Source organism: Camelus bactrianus, chromosome 4 (assembly GCF_048773025.1).
Source record: "Camelus bactrianus isolate YW-2024 breed Bactrian camel chromosome 4, ASM4877302v1, whole genome shotgun sequence".
Classification (NCBI taxonomy): domain Eukaryota; kingdom Metazoa; phylum Chordata; class Mammalia; order Artiodactyla; family Camelidae; genus Camelus; species Camelus bactrianus.
The window spans coordinates 46597364-46615558 of record NC_133542.1 but is presented as its reverse complement, the minus strand read 5'-3'; the positions used below and the strand labels follow the sequence as shown (position 1 = coordinate 46615558).

General features: G+C 52.7%; 1 protein-coding gene across 3 annotated transcripts in view; it reads left to right on the top strand.

Annotated features, from left to right (window-relative positions):
* PAX5 (paired box 5) overlaps nucleotides 1-14356 on the top strand; it is a 182522-nt gene extending 168166 nt beyond the window's left edge. For all 3 annotated transcript variants that reach the window (XM_045515200.2, XM_074361843.1, XM_010952880.3), the window contains exons 9-10: nucleotides 1598-1684; nucleotides 8344-14356. In XM_045515200.2, the coding sequence (XP_045371156.1) occupies nucleotides 1598-1684; nucleotides 8344-8420 (164 nt within the window). In that variant the 3' untranslated portion in view covers nucleotides 8421-14356. The remainder of the gene's footprint in view (nucleotides 1-1597; nucleotides 1685-8343) is intronic.
* Nucleotides 14357-18195: the final 3839 nt, after the last annotated feature.

Genomic DNA, 18195 nt, shown 5'->3' with positions numbered 1-18195 from the left:
GTGCTGATGGATATGCCGAGGCTGGGCTGCTGCGGCCCGGCACTGTCACCAGGCTCTCCCTCGTCCGCCAGAACCTGACACCCTGACCACTGAGGCATAAAAAACAGAGAATTGGAAGGCTCAGCCTGTCAGGCTGGGAGTGGCCCCCAGAGAGGCCAGCGGAGGAGCGCACGTGCGCGCACGTGTCTGCGTGTGTGTGTGTGTGTGTGTGTGTGTGTGTGTGTGTGTGCGTGTGTGTGTATGCACACACGCACACACACAAGCTTTGCCTGCTGTTGCCTGTGAAAGTGGGGAGGAGGCTGGTGGGGCCCGGGGGTGGGAGCGGCTGGCCTCAGGCCTGCTTTATTGCTCCTACTGTGCCTGGTAGAGCCCCAGGGGCCTGACATTCGGGCTGAGGCCTCCAGAGGAAGAGTAGTGCTCCAGGTCCTGACTTTTGAGTGGCTGTCCTTCTAGAGGCTCATGCCCTTCGGCCCTTTGGCATCCTTAAGAATCCATGGAAGCACATTTGGGCCTAGGGTGGTCTCATGGGGCTGTGTGACTCCTGTTGCCGCTGCCAGGGAGGGGCCAGTGCTCTGTAACCAGTGGCCTAAAATGCCACTCAGCAGTCAGTCAGCTACCTGCACAACTGGTGCCAGGCACTGGGACCCCTGCTTTTCAGGAGCCCCATCATAGGGAGGACTCAGGCAGGGCTTGTCCTGCCGCAGAGCCAAGGCAGCAAGGTTTGAGGGCAGGGATTATGAGAAGCCAGTGGTTGAGAGGCTCTCCTGAGGCTGGAAGTGAGAGCACAGGGACGTGCCAAAAGCATCACGGCTCCACGAGCCGCTGGGCAGGAGTGGAGCATCCGCCAGTCCCACCCTGCCGCCCACACCCAGCGCTGGCCCCAGCCTGGTGCAGCTTGCAGTTCCTGCTTGCCCAGAGCAGCTAACAGCTGCCCCTTCCCCCATGCCCAGGTGGCTCCAATCTACTCACTTTTTGTGCTTCCCAGCCCTTTGGCTTGTCCCTTCATCTCAGCAAAGTGCCATCTGCCTCCTTCTGGCAGAGAGCCTGAGTTCATGTCTCGTCTTCTTCATTGGACCGAGGCCCCGGGAATAGCCAACTCTGGATTCACAGCACAGAGGGCTTGAGTGGCGTTGGGGTCATTTTTGGCTCCCCAGTCCAGAGCCACTCAGGAAACACTTGGGAGGTGGCACTGAATCCACATTGGGGTCCTGGAGTGGCCTCAGTCAGGGCTGAGAACAAAGCACTCTGGGGCTTTGGTTTTGGGTAGGGTGTATCCAGACTATTTTGTGAGAGACCCTAGGCATCAGCCTTCTCACCTGTAAAATGGGCCAATAACCCCAGGGAACACCTGGCACATGGTAATTTCATGGTACATGTGTGAGAGGCTGGTATTCACTCCCACTAATAAGAAAAAGGTTATAGGGGGAAGTATAGACAATGCCAATGACAGCTGTCCACTTGATAAGGGGGAGGACCGGACTTGCCTTTATTGGTTACACAATGTACTGCAGTTTGTGAAAGAGACAAATGACATTGGCATTTTCCAAAGCTGACCTGACATTTGGTTCCTGTTTCTCTCCCCGCCCACCACATGCAGGGAGTGAGTTTTCCGGGAGCCCCTACAGCCACCCTCAGTATCCCTCGTACAACGACTCCTGGAGGTTCCCCAACCCGGGGCTGCTTGGTGAGTACTGGTGGAGACCCGGTGGGGCCCCTGGGCCATCGGCTGCCCCATCGGGCCCCCTCACTGGGCCAGGGCCCCTCAACATCCTGAAGTCTGGTCGCTGAGGTGGGGTGGGTAGCTGGCCCCAGACACGTGCAATATGGGAGTTGTGATGGGACCTCAGGACATTAAACACCACTCCAGCCCTGCTCATGCCTCAGCCCTCCCCTAGATGTTTTGGTGGCTAAGGGGAGATGGCAAAGAAGGCGAACAAATGAAAAAAGGGCACTGTAGGAAAAGTGCCTGCCCAAGAGTAACATATTTCTTAAGAATTATTGAGTATTTCAGTGAGAAATCTCTAAATGAGAGGCAGCTAGGAGGCCAACTCAAATTGATTGGTAGTGGCTGTCTGTCTTGATAAAGACTCTGAGTCACGGATATCGCAGTGATGTCTGCCGCGGACATCACCAGAGCCAGTTCCATTGAAAACTGGTTGCCCTGTGGCTGAAGGCCTACCGGGTCCGAGCTCAGCTGGTGCCCAGTCTCTGCCCATGCCTCCGACTACAGTTGTCCATGGCGAGGGCCAGCCTGATCTGTGTACATCATCAAAGATATTTGGGTCACCCCAAAGACCAGTCAGAGCTAACTCAGCCCTCAAAAGGCCAAGGAGAGCCTTTTGTTTTGTTGCAATGAACTTACAGGAAACCAGCTGGTGAGTGCCATCTGGAGCTAAAGGCTCTGAAGGTTCTGGAGCAAGAAGCAGGAGCCCAAGGCTCACAGATGTCACTCACCCTGGGGGTGGAGCCAGCCAATCAGACTGCAGGCAGCAACACCGAACCCTCCCCAGCAATCAGCTGAGGGAGTCCCACAGAGGGCAGATGTGGAAGGGCCTCTGTCCAGGTTTGTCTGTCCAGCTTAAGAAGGCCTTCTTAATTCCCTGGATCCTGAATTATTTGAGGACTGAGAAACATAGACTTCACCAAAAAAGCAAGAACTTGGTGTCTTCAGACTCAAGTTGCCAGGCATGGGTTTGCAAAGGAGGCCGTGAAGTCACAGCCTTGGCCCCTTCTCCAACCTGCTTTGGTGATTAGGACAATGACAGGGACACCATCCCTTCCTGGCTGCCATCCTTCCATGCATTTGAGCCTTGGGCTGCCTGAAGCATTTTGGTGTATCATGCAAAACTTCAGGTAAAGTAAGGAACAACGCCAACTAGTGCTCCGGGCCCTGTGCTTGGAGATTTGTTTTACAGAAGACTGGGCTCTTACTCTCTGTGGCCTCTTGGAATCTGTGGACTGATTGTTCAGACTTCTTTTTTGGTTTCGGTAAAAATTATTTCTAAGTATTGAACTGGGTCTCCACTCACCCAATCCTTTTCCTTAAACAACCACTCACCCCCGCCAAGAGGCTCTGGGCTCTGAGATGGCCCAGCTGTCAGTCTCAGGAGGCAAAGGCTGACCCTGAACCAGTCTTTTGACAGGGGTTAGGGTAGGGGGAATGGGTCTGGAGGCCTGAGCCTGGGAGCTACTCCCTGTAAATCGGCCTCATTTTCAGGGCCCTGATCCCAGTGCTGCTGCAGGATCCACAGGGTATGTGGCACAAAGGTGGCCTGGGCTAGGCTCTGGGAGGGGTCCCTTGTGTTGGGGCTATGACCCCAGTGGGTCCATATTGACCTAGGACTTCCATGTATGGATGTGTACTGCACAGGGGGACAAGTAGGGCCTGAAATCCAGCCCATGCATGGCACAGGCCCCAAGGCCTAGCACGAGGCTACGGCTGCCCAGAGTAGGCACATTTTTCTAATTTTTATGAGGTGTCCAGTAGGCTCATTTGCTGGGAGCTCAAGAATCAGAGAAGTGGGAAAGGAGCTGCTCAGGCAAGTGTGTCAAAGGGGTGGAGTAGGAGGTGGGTGGCCTGTGGGGCCACAGTTGGGGGATCTTGAATGCCAGACAGAAGTCTGTACCTGATTGTATGAGCAGGTAGGAGCCCAAGAGGATGGCGAGGGGAGGATGGGACTAGACCACATCCGAGGACTTTGCTGCTCAAGTTGGAGTGAAATCCAGTTCACATCACCAATTATATGGGTGGGCTGTGTGTCTGGTGTGAAAAAGATGTGGACTCTATCCCAGGGAACTCACAGGCTGGGGGTGAGGGAGCCTTAGGCAAGTGTGTCTGTGCTGGGATGTGCTCAGTGCCTTGAGAGGAACCAGAGCCAGTGTGGAGAAGAGGAAAAAGAATCAGAATTCTGTTCATCCAAATGAGCACTTGCAGGGACTGGGCAAAACCCTTCATATGGGTTACCTCATTTTATCCTTTCAGTGGTCCAAAGGGACACATACTATCTTCATAGAAGAAGTGTGGGGCTCAGAAAGGTTAATTAACTTACCTGAGGTCACACAGCATGCAGGTAGCAGAATGAGGACTCAAGCTCGAGTCACCTTGACTTTAGAGCCTGTATTCATTATCAATGTGCAATGTGGGACTCTTCCTCTCCCTGACCGATTCAGTCTGAACAGTACTATAGCCAGGAGAAGAGGCTCATCTCTCCACAGAAACAAGCCTTGAGAGTCCCAAATACTCAGACCACATATGCGGTGAGAACAGCTCTGGTCTGTTTTTGAAATTCCAGGTTATTCTGTCTGTCTGTCAGGCTTTCAGTTACAAACAACACTGGCGGGTTTAAGCAGAAAGTGAATTTATTAAGGAATACTGGGGGCTCCCAGAATCTCCAGGAGGCCCAAAGAGACAGACGTGGGACACATAGCCAGGAACACACCCGGCCACACCTCCAGGGCTGCTCCAGCATAAACACCCCACCATTGGCACCCCCAAACAGCCAGCTCTGTGCCTCAGGAGGTGCTTGAGAGCTCTGCCCGGCCACCACCCGGAGCTGGTGCCTCTGCCACCCAGCCCCAGCAGGTGGAGTCGGTCAGCCCACTTCCTCAAGCGGCTCCCCTCCCAGCGGAGGTCAAACTCAGAGCTAATCAGCAGAGCCCAGGTGACGCACCTGTGCCCCAGCAGCAAGGGCAGCTGGGAGAACGAGTCTGACTTCTGACTCAGGGAGGCGGGCCTCACACCACCCGGAAGTCTGCAGACACAAGAAAAGGCTAAACAATGTTGGGCTCTTAAAAACATGAGAAATGACCCCTGTGCTGCCCAAGTCTATACCTGGGGAATCATCGTCAGCTCATCAACCAATCTGGGCCTCCTTTGCCTCAGGTGTAAAATGAGGATAATGGCGGCTGGCAGCTTTATTCAAGCGGGGGCTGAACACGATGCTCTCTTGAGGCCCTGGGTGCAATGATCATACCCTCCTTAAGATGAGTGAGATGCCAGCTCACTCTACCATAGTCTTGCAAATAAGTTCCAGGCCTGTTCCAGCCACCAGCCTGCCCTTCCCCAGGGCCTTCAGGGCTTTAGCTGAAAGATTCCCACTGGGCTGGAGAAGTAGACTGACTTTCTCTGCTCTGTGGGGAGGGTGCCAGAGGGGAAACCAGCTCTGAGGCTCCTCTGTGCTCTGCTAGGTCAGTGGGGGCAGTGGAAACGTGTAGGACCCTCTCACACACACACACTCAGGTGTGCTCACACCCTCATACACCCAGCCCACGCCTCAGCTGGCCTGGTCAAAGCCTCCTTCACAGACACACCGCCAAAGAGAGGATGGGAAATGCCACCTCCTGCAGCTGCAGGCTGACTTCTCAGAAGAACCTCCCTCCCCGCTGGGCCTCCTCCCCAGGAGCTGTCTGCGGGGTGGGGTGTCTGGGATCCCACACCCCGTCGGGGCCCCAGGCAGGCGGGGCCAGCGGCTGGCAGCAGGAAGAAAGGCCGGCCGTGGTCAATTAGGATTAGAACCCGAGTGCCTGTGGCCGCTGTAAAAGGATTAGAGAGTGAGTGGGAGCCCGGAATGACTGTGTCAAGAAGTAAATTGATGATAATGTGAATTAGAGAGGAAAAATGACAGAAGAAAAGACAAGTTTATTCTAGATGGAGGTCTAATGGGCACCAGGAAGATAGCACTTTGTGAGGTGACGTTTTCATTGCTCATGGTAAATGCGTTTTTGATTTTGCCGTGGGGCCCTCCCACTGAGGCCACTGGACAGCCTGGCCAAGAGATTAGGCTTTGGGAGGAGAGCAAGTCAGAGCCCAGGATGAGAGCTGACCCCTGGGAAACTCAGAGGGTCGGGCCAGGATTTCCTGTCCCTCTCCTATGGGGACAGCCCCTGTGGTTCTGCTGCTGTGCCATGCCCAGGCCTGCGGGGCTGGCCCTCGCCACACACACACACACACACACACACACACACAGACCTGTCTGAAGGCAGGACGCAGGGCTGGCACTGCAGATACTCTATGGGTGACTGTCCTAATGCTGTCCCCATTCCACAGAGGAGAGAGCAGAGAAGGCTGACAGGCATCTGAGTCAGGGCTCCAATGAAGAAGGTGACAGAGGAGGCAGCAGAAAAATCCATCTCTGGGAATACTTCCGCATGGCACTGGTGTCTGTGCCTTCCACAACAGCACAGCAGGGCGCTGCCTGCTCCCCCACTGTCACTGCTACCTGAGCCACACTGCCTTCCTGCGGGCCGAGGAGGGAGAATTATGACTGATAATTGGGGCTGGGTTTTGAGGAGTGGTGGCACATGCTAATCTTGCCCACTTGATTACATACTAGCTTTATGACCTTAGACAAACTGCTTACTCTCTCTGTGCCTCAGTTTCCTCATCTGCTAAATGGGGACAATACTAGTGCCTATCTGGTAGAACTGTTGTGGAAATTAAGAGTTCAAGAATATGAACCGCTTAGAAAAGTGTCCATTTCGAAAGCACCTTTGCATCCTCACCTCATGGCGCCCTCATGTCACCCCTCTGTGATCCCCTTTTATAGATGAGAAAACTGAGGCTCAAGAGATTGAATTTACTTGTCTAAGGTCACTCAGCCAAGAGTGATAGAGCCTGACTGGCAATCTCTAGGTCTTGGTGCCCAGTTATGGCATCTGGCAGAACTGCCAGAATTGGTTTGGGTTTTGGGTGAGATTTCAGAATATATATAACTCACCTCCTGTGGGAAATTAAGAAGCTTACTCTTCCTGCCCCAGTAGATACGTAGTCTACAATGGCTGACAGGAATCCAGCTGCCATCCCCTTGGAGAAACAACCCTCCAAAATGGCTGTACATGCCGTAAACTGCATCAGGGCAGAAAGAGTCCTGAGCCAGGGGCCAACAACTGAAATGCCAGGCCAGGCTCTGGCCCTGAGAGGCTCTGTGGCTTTGGGCACATGATGTTGGTTTGTTGAGCCTCATTTTCCTGCCCTGAAAAAGGAGACAGCCTGGTGTCTCTAACCTCTGTGGTTCTGAGAACCTGCTGGTCTCCCCAAGCCACCCCAGACCCTTTCTGCCCTCGGGAGGACTTTGAGCATAGAGCAGGCCTCCTGGCGGCGTCATTCAAAGCATGTAGTCAAAGAAAGCAGCCTTGAGATAGTAGGAGGAACCCGACATGGATACAACAGGCCCCACAAAGGCTCCATCTGGAGGTCACAGGACACAGGGCTGCACCTGCCCTTCTCCCACATACTCACATGTCCAAATCTTTGTGTCCTCCAAGTCCAGCCCAGCCCGCTTCCTCCAGGAAGCGTGACCCTGCAGAATAATTATGAGTTCCCAGAGCTCTTTTCTCAGCACTCTGATCCCCTTCCTGACTCTGAACATTGGCCTGCATTTGTTCATTAGTGACCAGCACTGCACCTAGTAGGGGCGGAAAATAAATGAATGAGTTAAGTCTTTACTCTGGTTGGTTCACCCAGTGCTGTCACTTGTTTACTCAACGAACCCAGCTGAGCACATGCCATGTGCCAGGCTCCTGGCTCCTGGCGACGGACACCACCGAGAAGAACAGAACCCCGCCTCTGCCTTTGTGGGGCTCTCTGTCCAGGCGAGGGGGAAGAAGCACAGAAAGAAGTCATCAGAGCGCATGCTCCAGCCTGCCACGGAGCGTGGGCTCAGAGCAAGGGCATACTAAAGGAGGAGACGGGGTAGGGGGGCTCTCGGACTTGAAGGGGGAGGAACGATTCAGCAGACAGGGAAGAGGGTGAAGGTGTAGCCAGAGTGTTCCAGACAGGAAGCAGAGCATGGAAAAGGCACGGAGGCAGGGCTAACTCTCCTGCCCCGTGGGGTTAAATGAGACAACAAGTGTAAAGGACATGGAGTGGGGCAGGAAGGGCTCAGCAGTATTGTAGCTGCCATCAGCGCTAACATATATTGGAGGCACTACAGAGTTTGACTTCGCTGGAGCAGGGTCCCTGAGTGTGAGTGGGAGGGGTGGGGGGTGTGGGAGGGAAATTCAGAGGTCGGCAGGGCTCTGTTAACAATACTCAGCTCTGCTGTAGCCGCACGAAAGCAGCCACAGGCAACAAGGAAATGAATGAGCAAAGCTGGGTTCCAGCAAAATGTTACTTACCAAACAGGCGACAGGGAGGATGTGGCCCACCTGCCCACCGCAGTTCCAGGTGGTGAGGAGGGCTTGAAACCTGAGCAGGCAGTGGCCCTACTCAGCGACTGAGATCTTGGTGAGAGAGGACAGTGGCCTGGACTGGGGTAGGGGGAGGAAGGACAGAGGTCGGGGACACTGGCGGAAAGGGGGCACAGGGTCTCCCTCCAACCTCCACGGCCTCTTTGTCTCTTCCAGGCTCCCCGTACTATTACAGCGCCGCTGCCCGAGGAGCCGCCCCGCCTGCAGCTGCCACTGCCTATGACCGTCACTGACCCCCAGAGCCAGGCAGGCGCCAAGCACTTATGACACATATCACTGAGGGCCATAGCCTCCCAGCCCCCTCCGAAGACAGCCAGAGGGGCCGAACGAGACCGTCCCCCAGCAACCTCCCCCCACTCGCCTGAAACTCCCTCTCCCCTTTTCCTGCCAGGGACTCTGGGGTTCCCTGGTAGGGCTGTTGGACACCTGTCCATTCCTAAGAGTCCGTTGAGCTTCTCCCGATGGTGACTGGATCTCCACAAACCAACAGACTTCTGCAGACACCTGCAGCGCCAGCCCAGCCTGCCAGCCCCCCAGCTGTCTGACCATCTACCTGTCTTCCTGCCCCAGGCCTGGGAAGGAGAGTTTGCTTTTGTTGCTTCAACAGAACCCATGTAAATACCTTCTTGCTTTTTTGTGGGCCCAAGGGTCCAACTGAGCAGACTGCCTACCCGTTACGCATCCAGCACTCCCGAAGCGTCACAGGATGTCTTAGACCTGTGCACAGAGCATCCCCTCTGCCCTGGGTGTCCCCTACAGGTGGGCTTGGAGCTGTCCTTGAGACTAAGGATGCCCACCTCGGGGCCCAGCCTCCCCACCTCGGGGCCCAGCCTCCTGCTCATTGCTACTTCTTCACTGTCTGGACTAAGAGTCTCATTGGGCTGGTTTTGCTCTAAGCACCACCCAACCAGGACCCCTCCCCAGGAGAAACACAATGTGGGGAGATGCCCTGGCTTCCTGCCCCCCATTTCCCTGGGCCCAATGCAGTGTGAGCAGCTCTTTTCCATATTAAAGGACTCAAAGAGAACCGTCTGGGAGATTCCTCAGCTACTGTTCTAAAGTAAGATGTTGTCCAAGGTGCTGATTGCATTGTGGACTTGGAACGTTAGGGCTGGACGGGCCCCAGGAGATGATGGTCCAAGGCGGGGCCTGAGGCTCTCCTGACCCCTCAGCCCCTCACACCACTGAACTGAACTCGGATATGTTTTCTGAGGTGTGCCCAGGCTCACCCACCATGGACACATCTCCCACTCTCCAGGACGCCAGCAAGTGGATTCTGGGCAAGCTTGTCCCTGCCATGTAGACGATGATTAACACAAAGGACTCTGTCTGGACCGAGGACCACAAACACCTACAGCAGTCAGCCAGAACTTACCGGCCAGCCCCTCCCCGTCCTCGTGGAGCCTAGTTTGCCGCCAGGAATGGAGGTGCTCGGGTGGGGGTTGGTGCCTACTTTGCAGAGTGGGTATCCACCTGTTGCTGCACGGGGCTGGATGGGCAGGGCCATGGCCAAGGGCCCCCGGAGCCTGGAGGGAGAGCTGGGAGAACTCACTGTGGGCTGAGTGGTCAGGAAAAGCCACATGGGAGGATCTGGGGTACAGAGGAAAGCTTCCTGGGAGAGGAGCAGAACAGGCAGTGTGGAATTGGTGTGTGAACTGGGAGTGGTTTTGAAATGGGGGTGCCAGGGGCCACCATCTCTTTGCCTGGGGCCCCAATTCCTTGCATGATATCTCTTGCCAACTCAGAACAGCCAGGGAGAGGCCCCATCCAAATCTGGGCTGAATTACAGCAATGACAGTAGACTTTGCCTTCTCCTGTGACAGTGTGCCGGATGTCTGCATGTCACCAAGTTGGCAAAGAGCTGAAGCAGAAAGGGCCTGCCCTTGAGGTTATCAGGCCTGAGAAGTCTTGTCCTGGCTGCACGTCTGCCTTGCTTTGGGACCCCAGGCAAGACCATTCCCCTCTGAGCCTCAGCTGCCTTGGTACAGCAGGGTCTCCTGCAGGATCACCCAACAGCTCTCTCCTTCCCCTTCTTTCTCCCAGAATGCCAGGGCTGTGACAGGTCATCAGGGGCGGGCCCTCCACTTCTGAGCAAGCATAGTGGGCACCTGAGTCCTGCTAATATTCGGACCTACTGAAAAACAAGAACACCTAGTGGGGTGAGAATCAGCCTTGAGGAAGACCTAGGTCAGCTCCCCTCAGGGGAAACTAAGGCTCTGCAAGGTGGAGTCCCCAGGAAGTGACTGGCAGAGGTGAGGCTGGGACTCAGACCCCTGGCCCCTGGCACACAGTGATCCTCCCATCCCTGGGGTGGGAGGTTGATGGTCAGGGCAGCAGGGAATGGTTCTGGGCCCACTGCCTCAGAACAGGTGTCCTGGGGCTGGTGGAACTGCCAAGGAAGTCCAGTCATCCAGGGCAGAGGTGGAACCAGTGAGCTCACTGGGGGCATCCCCACCCCATCCGCAAACCTGCCCTGCAAAGAAGGGACGTAGCTGGGCCAGAGCCCGCCTCCAGGAGCCCGATGGAGTGACTCCAGCCTCCACCTTCGGGGCAAGGTAGGAAAGGTATGTTACCTGGCCCCTCCCACCTTCCCTTTCTTTCAGAGAAATTGGTGGAGTCTGGGGTCTGCAGCACAAGCCTCTTGACCTCTGGCATCCACATTCTTGGATCCTGGTCCCTCCTGTGGTCTCAGGTTGTTGGGAGGAGGTTCAGCCTTCCCTGAACCAGCTACTGGAGGCACACACCATCCTTCCTCGGCAAAGCTCACCTGGCCCCAAGTGCACCCCTTTCCATGTCCTGTTCCTCCTCTTGACCTGTGGTGAGCCCCCTCCATGCCTTTTCTCTCTCTCCCATGAGGCTCTGCGGGTCATCAAATTGCATTTGTATTTATCAGACAACCATTTGATTCCTGGGCTGCCAGGCAGAAGCACACGAGCACACTGATGCACATGCACGTTCCCGCACACGTACCTGCTCCTGCCAAGTTCCCGCACCACCCAGCAGAGCTGCCTGGGAGCTTGGAGATGAAGGTTCCAAAGGACACAGCCATTGAGTAGATGCCAGAGAATTCTAAATAGAAAACGCAAAGCCAGGGCTGTCACCAGCGTCACTGGAGGAGGCCTGGGGCTTTCCTCTATGGGCCTTCAGCCCCGTGTTCCAGCTCTGACTTTTTGAAAAGGACAATGTAGATTTTACAGAAAATTTTCATACTGTTAGTCTATCTGCAACCTAGAAAAATTTGATGACATATCAAACCCAACATCCCTTTCCTGAGGCGCCTTAGTTAGGGTTAGCCCTTTCATACCTGACATTTGTATGGTGCTTTGCAATCCTTTACCATCCCATGGACAGAGATCACAATGCCCATTTTACAGACAGGAAAACTGAGATTTGAGGTTCACACGGCAAGATAGAGGTGAAGAGAATTCTCAGATCTCCAGGCCTCAGTCTCTCTCCAGATTCACGTTCCTGTCATGGGAATATATGGCTTAGAGATACCCTTCAATCCCCTAGAAACCCCCAGACCCACAATGAGGAAAGAAAAAGCAGGGACTCAGAGGCTTGCCTGACAGTGGGGCCAGGGGGTTGGTGGCTCTGCTGGTCCAACTTGATTCCCATTAATACTGAAAACTGCAGTCTTTGCCAGATTCCCACCAACTCTTCTGAGGTTTCATCCAGACTCCTTCCTCCTCTGCTGAGCCTGAGACCTGCAGAGAATTGGAGCTGGTCCCACGCCGCACCACAGCCCTGACTCCCACGGTGCAGGCCTCCAGTATCATGAGATGTCCCCACACTCCTCTTTTCTTTGTCCTCCCTGCTGTGGAACAGACTTCAGGCTTTGCTGTAACAATATGGAGGTGGTAGAGGTGGTAGGGATGGGGGACTGTTGGCTTTGAGGGGAGGTCAGTGCTGCTGGGGCCTTTCATGTGTCCAAGAAAGAGCCCCAGCCGTGGCCACAGGGCACTGAGGGGTGAAATCCCTTTATGAGAAGTCACATCCCAGAGCAACAGCCTCTGGCTTCAGCCACCCGCTTCTGGATGACAGTTTGGTTAGATGTAGCTCCAAGACATGGAGAGTGAATCTGAAAAACAAATCAAGCGCTCCTGACAAATACGTGGAAATAAGTTATGTCTGAGACACAACTGCCACAAGGGTAGAGAACAATCCAGGCCCCTGGAGAGGCCAGGGCCAGGCTAGAGTGGGTGGATCTGCAGCACTAGGGGTGGACCAGCTCCCCGTGACCCTGCTAAGAGGCAGCTAGCTCTGCGGCCTTGGCCCCGTCACCCATGCAGGAGCCTACCGTTCACAGTTTCCAGGCACGCACACTAGTGCGCCTGGAGAATTCATTCCTTTAGTTCGTTTGGCCCCGGAGAGGTCCGAGGCAAGTGCATTTCCTAAAAGGTAACAAAAGTACATTATTGGAAAGATGGACAGTCAGGCCATGACTCCTAGCCTGGTCTGCCCCACCTCCCAGCAGCCCCTTCAGCCCCTGTCCCCTGTTGTCCCCGTACCTCAGGATTTCCTCTTGCATATTCATGGTTGACCACACTTACCCACTGTCAGTGTGCACGGCCAGGCCCCACGGGGCCGCCGCAGGGGATGGGAGCGAACATTCCCTTGCCCACCCGCTCTCCTGATGAGAGGCTGCAGCCCTCGGACTCGGGCTGCTTGCCGGGAGCAGGCAGGCACCAGTCTATCTTTCATTCGTTGTAATTTCTCAACACTGGGGTCCTGTTCCAGGACCCCTCACCCTGGATCAAAGGAGACCTCGGGGTCACATCCCTGCCATTCTAGTGTTTCAATCCACATGTTCCCAGGGGGCCTGTTTTTGCTCATCTCCAAGTTAAGGGTAAACACAAGCACCATTCAGTAAGTCTACTCTTCTTCCCACAACTTAGACCCCTGAGCCACACAAGGAGAAAATGCAGCAGTTTATCTGTTTACTGAGGGAATCTTGATGAATTCTAAGAGGGAGGTGGTCTCAGGTAATATATTTGGCCTCTGGGCGGGAGGGAGGGAGTAGGAGTCCTGTCCTTCAGCTGTGGGCAGCTCTGAGCGTGGCAGGGAGAGGGCAGCAAGGGGAACGGCAGGTGGAGGGACGACTTGGGAGTGATGTGCCCCCTTTCCTGACTCTGAGGCCGGAGGAGGCCTGGCTGCAGCCTCCCCCACCCTCGCCTGGGCCCACTCACCCCTGTGGCTGCAGGGCCACCCGGATCCCCACAGTCGCTATGCTCATAGCCACATCCCTCATCTTCTCCAAAAGCACCATTAAGAACAAGTGATTTTGGATGATGGATTTTTGATTTACAAACGGTGCGTTTCCCTTGGAGTGGAACAGAAAGGAAACCATTTAATGGCTCCCTTATTTTCAAGCATGAATACATTTTAATGAAACTATTTTATTGTATTTGAGGAAATGGAGAGTTGAACATTCCAACCAATCAATAGCCAATTAATTGCTATAAAGCTAAAAAGAAAATAAATAAATCCTGAGTCTATTTTAAACACCCTGCAAAAGCTCAGAGCCTCCAAATTTGGCCTTCCCCTCCATACGTGCCCTTGTGGGTGTATAAACGCACATAATGCACGTGCACCCTGACATCTCAGACATACTTGAAACTCAGAGAAAGCACTGAGTCTCCTCGTGCCAATTCTTGCCTGCTCTTCTTGCCTTTGGTCAGAGGAGGTGAACAGACCTGGCAGCAGCCCACTGTGGGGCCCAGAAAGAGGCAGGCCCGTGCCCTGGCCCCAAGCCACCAACTTAGTGCGGTTGGCAGGCAGTGAAGGCCCACTTCTCAGCCCCAGCTGCTGGGCCTCCGACTTTGGGCCAGAGGTGGAAATCTGACTCGGGTTTTGCCCTGACTCTTGCTGGAAGTTGCTGCCCTGGTTTTTCACTGCCCAGTGGCCTTTGGACATTGAGTATTTGTAGAAATGCACATTACATTGCAAATGAACTCTTTGCCAGGAAGACACATGGATTTTGCTTTTCATTCTTTGAGACGGTTGACTTTGTCTTAGGGACTGACTTTCCAGCATCAAAGAAATACATATCTACTGTATCCGCCAAAGTTTGTGATGCCTGCATAGATGCTTACCTGTAAAAAAAAAAAAAAAAAAAAAGTACAAAAAAACCAACAAAAAAACCCACACAATTGAATTGCCTTTGAAAGTGGGAGATGATCTGTCTCCAATAGATTGAAAAAAAAAAAGCTTCTTAAAAATGTGTATGTTTTGTATTCTTTTTTTCTAGTAGAAAATAACTGACTTGAAATTTTGGTGGTTTTTTTTTTTCTTAGTGATGTGTGTTGCTTTTGTGTGTAATAATATTTGAATGTAATTACAGCAGTGCCAATTTGCCAAAGATGTTGGACATATTTTTCTTTTGTTGGGAGGAGGGTAGGGGCTGCGGGTGGGACTTGGGAAAAAACAGGGGTGGGATTTTGGTTTAAATTTTTCACTTTTTTTTTTCTCGTCAAATCTGGAATTTGTGGTTTTATTCTAAGTTAAATGGTTGACTGCAACACATTTATTTTAGGTTAGTTGGAGAAACTTGCAATAAGATTGGCGTAGTTTCAATATCTGTGTGTCTTTTCATGAGTGACTGTTACTTGTGAAGAATTGATTTTATGTAACCTTTATGTGAGATAATTATTTGTAAATATTTGCCATAATTTTATTGGTTCCTAAAATAAAAGTAATTTTTTAAGTTCAGGAAAAGAATTTGATCTCATTTGTTTTTACAATTTCATAGATGGTCTTTGACTACTTTTTTTTTTAATTTTTCAATTATTCTTTTTTTTAATATTTTTTATAATTTCACATTTTAAATTTTTATTTATTTTTTATTTTGTTTTTGGGGGCGGCGATAATTAGGCTTTTATTCATTTATTTACTTTGATGGGAGTACTAGGGATTGAACCCAGGATCTCATTGCTTCTAGGCACATACTCTACCGCTGAGCTATACCCTGTCCCTGGTCTTTGACAACTTTGACAAAGCCCATTGGGGTTGTGGGGAGTTTTACTGGCTCTCCTGATAAAATCGGGGTCAAAACAAATCCATGCAGCTAGAATGGTGTGCTGTGGCTTTGGACTTGGCCTGGGTTGAGGTGGAAGAGGCAAAGTCCCCATTCTCGAGAGGTTCCAGCCAAGCTGCCAGCCACCATGGCAGCGGGGAGTAAGGTTGAGCCCCTGCCTTGGATTTGACTTCTGGCTCTGATTCACTGGCTGGGAAACCTTGGCTGAGTTTTATAACCTCAATTTCATTCGCTCCAAAATGGTAACACCCACCTCATTCATTCATTCAACAAAGAGTAGTTGACATCTATTCTGCCCCCAGCACTGGGGACACTGGAGAACTGGGGAAACAAGGACCCTGTGAACATGAATCTTATAATCTAGGGGGTTCTTGTGAAGGTTAACACACACGAGTATATGCTCAGTAATGGTGCATGATGCACACACGCTCTTAACCCTGATCCAGGCTGGATCTTTAATTGCCTGAAACCTAAGTGGCCTGGGCGCACCCCACACACCTCTAACAGCAGCAGAGCTCAGAAGCCACTCCTGCCAGGAGACCTTGTCTTTGGGCTCCAAAGTCACAGGCCATATCTGGCTAGAGCTCAGAGCCCAAGAATCCATGAACGTTCTGAGAGGTGCCCTGTCCCTGTGCCTTCAGAGCTGAGTGTTTTGGCTGCATAGGAACCCTGGGGTGGCTTTCCATCAGGGGCCAAGGCAGCTGCAGCCAAAGCCTTGCCCCTGCTGGGTGGTGTCAGTCTGCAAGGGCAGGCAGGGACCACTGCGCCCCTTGGCACAGTGTGTGCGATGCAGTAATTGCCAGAGATGGAGTGGGCGAGTGACCGCATGGGGGCCATGGGCTGCGACTCATTCATATTTAATAAAGCCAGCTGAGTGGCCTCCATTCATCTCTGCAATGGATGGTGACGAAGGTGATTCCTGAGGGAGAGAGAGAGAGAGAGATGCTCAGGACTTAGAGGCACAAACTTCAAAGAGCAGCAGCAGCAGCATTTGGGAACTGAAAACTGGACTCCAAACCTACGGGGAACTGGTGAGGTAGAGCCGTGTTTCTGTCCTGGATGCTGCAGCCCTTGTCCCCGATTCTCCTAGTACAGAGGCCTCGTGCCTGCCCTCCTCGGGTATGGGGCACGGGTATCTGCAGTAACCAGGCTATGTGCAGCCCCCACACGACGGCAGAATGGAGGTCTTGGGCAAGGCCTCCAGTAAGGAGGGTGGAAGTGCCACCCTGAACACGCTCAGGCATGTTCTGCCTCCAGCAGCACGTCCACCCTCAGTGACCATCACAGAGAGGGAGAGTGGATGCCTGAGGCCTGCCACGTGACGCTTAAGGCTTAGGCTTATTTGTTCCTCAAATTTCCACTGGAGCCAGGCCCCATGCTGGGTGCTGGGAACAGAGGTGACCATGGGAGGGAATGAGGTTACACCAGGGTCGTGAAAAAGGCAAAGAGATAAACAGCCTTGGCTGGGAGTCTCAGCTCCAGTTCTTGATGCTCTGTTTGCTGATGTGAGCAGTCTCTTAACTTCTAGGAGCCTTAGTTTCTTCATCTGTCCAATGGGTATAAAACTCATAACATTTGCTTGGGAGACATTGGTAGAAACACATGTATGCATTGCGTGAGATTTTTTCCAAATGATAGATGTGAGTTTTGCCAAGATATTTTCTCTGCAGTAAAGAAGGAAAAATATTACATCCTAAGGTCAAACTCTAGTTGGAAGCTTCTCTGAGCCAGACTCAATGCTAGATGCAGGAGGAGAGCTGCTATAGACTGAACGTTTGTATCCCCCACAAAGTCACATACTGAAACTTTTTCGCCAATGTGATGGTATATGGAGGTGGGGCCTTTGGGGTGGAGGGTGGAGGCATGAATGGGATTAGTGCCCTTATAAAAGAGACCCCAGAGAACTCCCTCATCCCTTCCACTGTGTGAGGATATAGGAAACAGATCCTTATCAGACACTGAAGCTGCCAAGGCCTTGATCTTGAACTTCCCAACCTCCAGAACTGTGAAAAATAAATGTTTGTTGTTTAAGCCACACAGTTTGTGGTATTTTTGTTATGGCAACCCAAACAGGCCAAAACAAAGGTGGAATGTAGAAATGAACCAACAAGGAGCCTGCCATCTGGGGCAGGTGACATGCATATTTTAATTCCAGGCAACAAGACCAGTGCCACCTATGGGTGGGGCAGAGAGCGAGGCATAGCCTCCCAGGGGGAATTCCATTCATTTGAGGGAAAGGTGATCAGGAAAGTCTTCCTGGAAGAGGTGATTACTGAGCTGAGCTGTGAAGGGTGGACAAGATTCCAACAGGAAATTTTAGAGAAAGTAGGAAGCAAAGGCATTCCAGGCAGAGGAAACCGTGCACAAAGCCCCAAGGATGAGAATAAGGGTGTGTCAGGAGGAGACACTAGGTAGATGGTTTACCTCTGAGTTAACCAAGCACTGTGGCCTTTTCCCCAAGCTGTTTTTGGAGGCTCTGTGGGTGCCACGGAGTCAAAAGTAAGGGCTAATCTGGGCTCAGGTCTTTCCTAGCAGACGGTGTTGCTCAAGGAGGAGAAGGCACTGGTGAGTGCAAGCAGAGGGGGAAGGCTGCAGAGGGGTGGGGTGGGAGCAGGTGGATTTCCAGCCCCTGCAGATCCGGCAGCCCCTGGCCCTCCTGGCCAGCTGTGAGGTGATGGGTTAAGGGGACTCTTCTGGCAGCCTTAGCATTGCTGTGGCCTCCCCTACACACGATGTAACAGCTGTCTCTGGGAGAGACACATGGTCTATGTAGCCCGATGAGAGGCGGGTGACCACCACTGGGAACAAATCAGGAGGAGGCCCCCCTGCAGGACACACAGCCAATGTGAGTTTGGACCACTAGGGCATTAGCACCCCAGGTAATCTTATTTCTTTTGCTAATCTGTATGTCCTGATTTTTCTTAGTGAATGTGCAATGTATGCATTTTAAAAATAACTAGAAAAAAAATTTT